The sequence below is a fragment of the Lucilia cuprina genome, chromosome 3, assembly GCF_022045245.1.
Source record: "Lucilia cuprina isolate Lc7/37 chromosome 3, ASM2204524v1, whole genome shotgun sequence".
Classification (NCBI taxonomy): Eukaryota; Metazoa; Arthropoda; class Insecta; order Diptera; family Calliphoridae; genus Lucilia; species Lucilia cuprina.
In genome coordinates, this window is record NC_060951.1 from 7,039,149 (window position 1) to 7,041,069 (window position 1,921).

Below are 1,921 nucleotides of genomic sequence, written 5' to 3' on the forward strand. Positions count from 1 at the left end.
TAGACTATAGACTAGACTATAGACTAGACTATAGACTAGACTATAGACTAGACTATAGACTAGACTATAGACTAGACTATAGACTATACTATAGACTAGACTATAGAAGACTATAGAATAGACTGTAAACTAGACTAGTTCGTTGGTTGGTTAGTTAGTTAGTTAGTTAGTTAGTTAGTTAGTTAGTTAGTTAGTTAGTTAGTTAGTTAGTTAGTTAGTTAGTTAGTTAGTTAGTTAGTTAGTTAGTTAGTTAGTTAGTTAGTTATTTAGTTAGTTAGTTAGGTAGTTAGTTAGTTAGTAAGCTAGTTAGCTAGTTAATTAGTTAGTTATTTAGTTAATACAGCTCCTGAAAGTCCATAACATCTGCCTTTTCACTTCAAACCCCTTTTTGGAGAATTAAAACATTCCTGCTGAAATTTAATATCACAAAAGTAAAACCCAACTGTCGGAAACGGATGTACATGTATGATTATTGTCCAACAATTGCTATTGAACACAATATTTATTGTTATTTAAAAGCGCAAAAAAGATTCTTTTACTGCTTTCTCTCTTTATAATTAAATATTGTGGTATTTATTGTTGATTTAATAATATTTTAACTTTGATCCGTTTTTAAATGCAAGCGAAATTATTACTTTTGTCCATACAACAACACAAAAACGAAGAGTAATAATAGCAATTTTAACAAAATATGTTTTATATATTTTAAATAAAATTTTATTTCGAAGAATTGTCTCTCTGTTAAATACCTGCCAAAGTTGTTTTTATTCATAACGGTTTTCATTTAATTTACTTTTTTGTTGTTGTTGCATATCAATGATATGACCAAAGGCCAATATAATTCGTATATATATTTTTATCATTATTTTTTCATAAATACTCATACTGAAATAAAATTTTTCCGAAAGGTATTGAACTGTTTCTGAAATTAAGAAAAACAGAATTTTTGAAATGAAATTCCAAAAGATGTGAGAAAACGAGAATGTATTATAAAGAGAAAAAGTTTGTTTTATAATAAAAACCTTTAAAGACAGAAATTTAAAAGAATGCATTTCTTAAAAAATATACATTTCTTAAAAAAAAACATATATTCACATGTAGAATTAAAAAAATACTCCAAAAACCTTTCCAAATGGAATATTTTCCTTCTGAAATGAAAACATCATTTCACACCCATACTTCTCTGTTCGAAACCTACAAACACACACACACACACACATACATATAAATGTCACATTCAATCAGCAGCTGTTTTTGTTATTGCGGAACTGTTAGTTCTTTTTGAAAATATTCTGCAAAAAAAACAACAACATCTCTTACATATTATATACTGATAAGAATAGAAAAAAACAGCAAATAAATAAATATGAAAAATTCAGTGTAAAAATAACAAGAAAATCTTCTAGTTAACAATATTTAAGCTGTAAGTTATATGTATACACATCTACAACCAAACAGACACACAAAAATATGTTCATACAAATATGGTCATACAGACGTTACAAACATACATCTATTCGAGATATAGGAGAAAAACAGAAAAATTCTTTTTATAACGTTCATTTCAAAAATAAGTACAGTGGATCAAACTGGGAGCGTATCATTACTTCTATGGATACCATGATACAGTTAGGTAGGTCATAACGTTCAAACCTCAGCTATAGACAAGAACAGACTATTCTATAGTCCAAACTATAGACTATTATAAAGTCCAGACTATAGACTATTCTATACTCCAGACTATAGACTATTCTATAGTCCAGACTATTGACTATTCTGTAGCCCAGACATAGACTATTCTATAGCCCAGACTATAGACTATTCTATAGTCCAGACTATAGACTATTCTATAGTCCAGACTATAAACAATTCTATAGTCCAGACTATAGACTATTCTATAGTCCAGACTATAGACTATTCT

General features: G+C 28.0%; 1 protein-coding gene across 1 annotated transcript in view; it reads right to left on the reverse strand.

Moving 5' to 3' along the window:
* LOC111683821 (probable multidrug resistance-associated protein lethal(2)03659) overlaps nucleotides 1-1,622 on the reverse strand; it is a 23,837-nt gene extending 22,215 nt beyond the window's left edge. The window contains exon 1 of the mRNA XM_046945994.1: nucleotides 1,608-1,622. Within this exon, the coding sequence (XP_046801950.1) occupies nucleotides 1,608-1,622 (15 nt within the window). The remainder of the gene's footprint in view (nucleotides 1-1,607) is intronic.
* Between the last annotated feature and the right edge of the window lie 299 nt (nucleotides 1,623-1,921).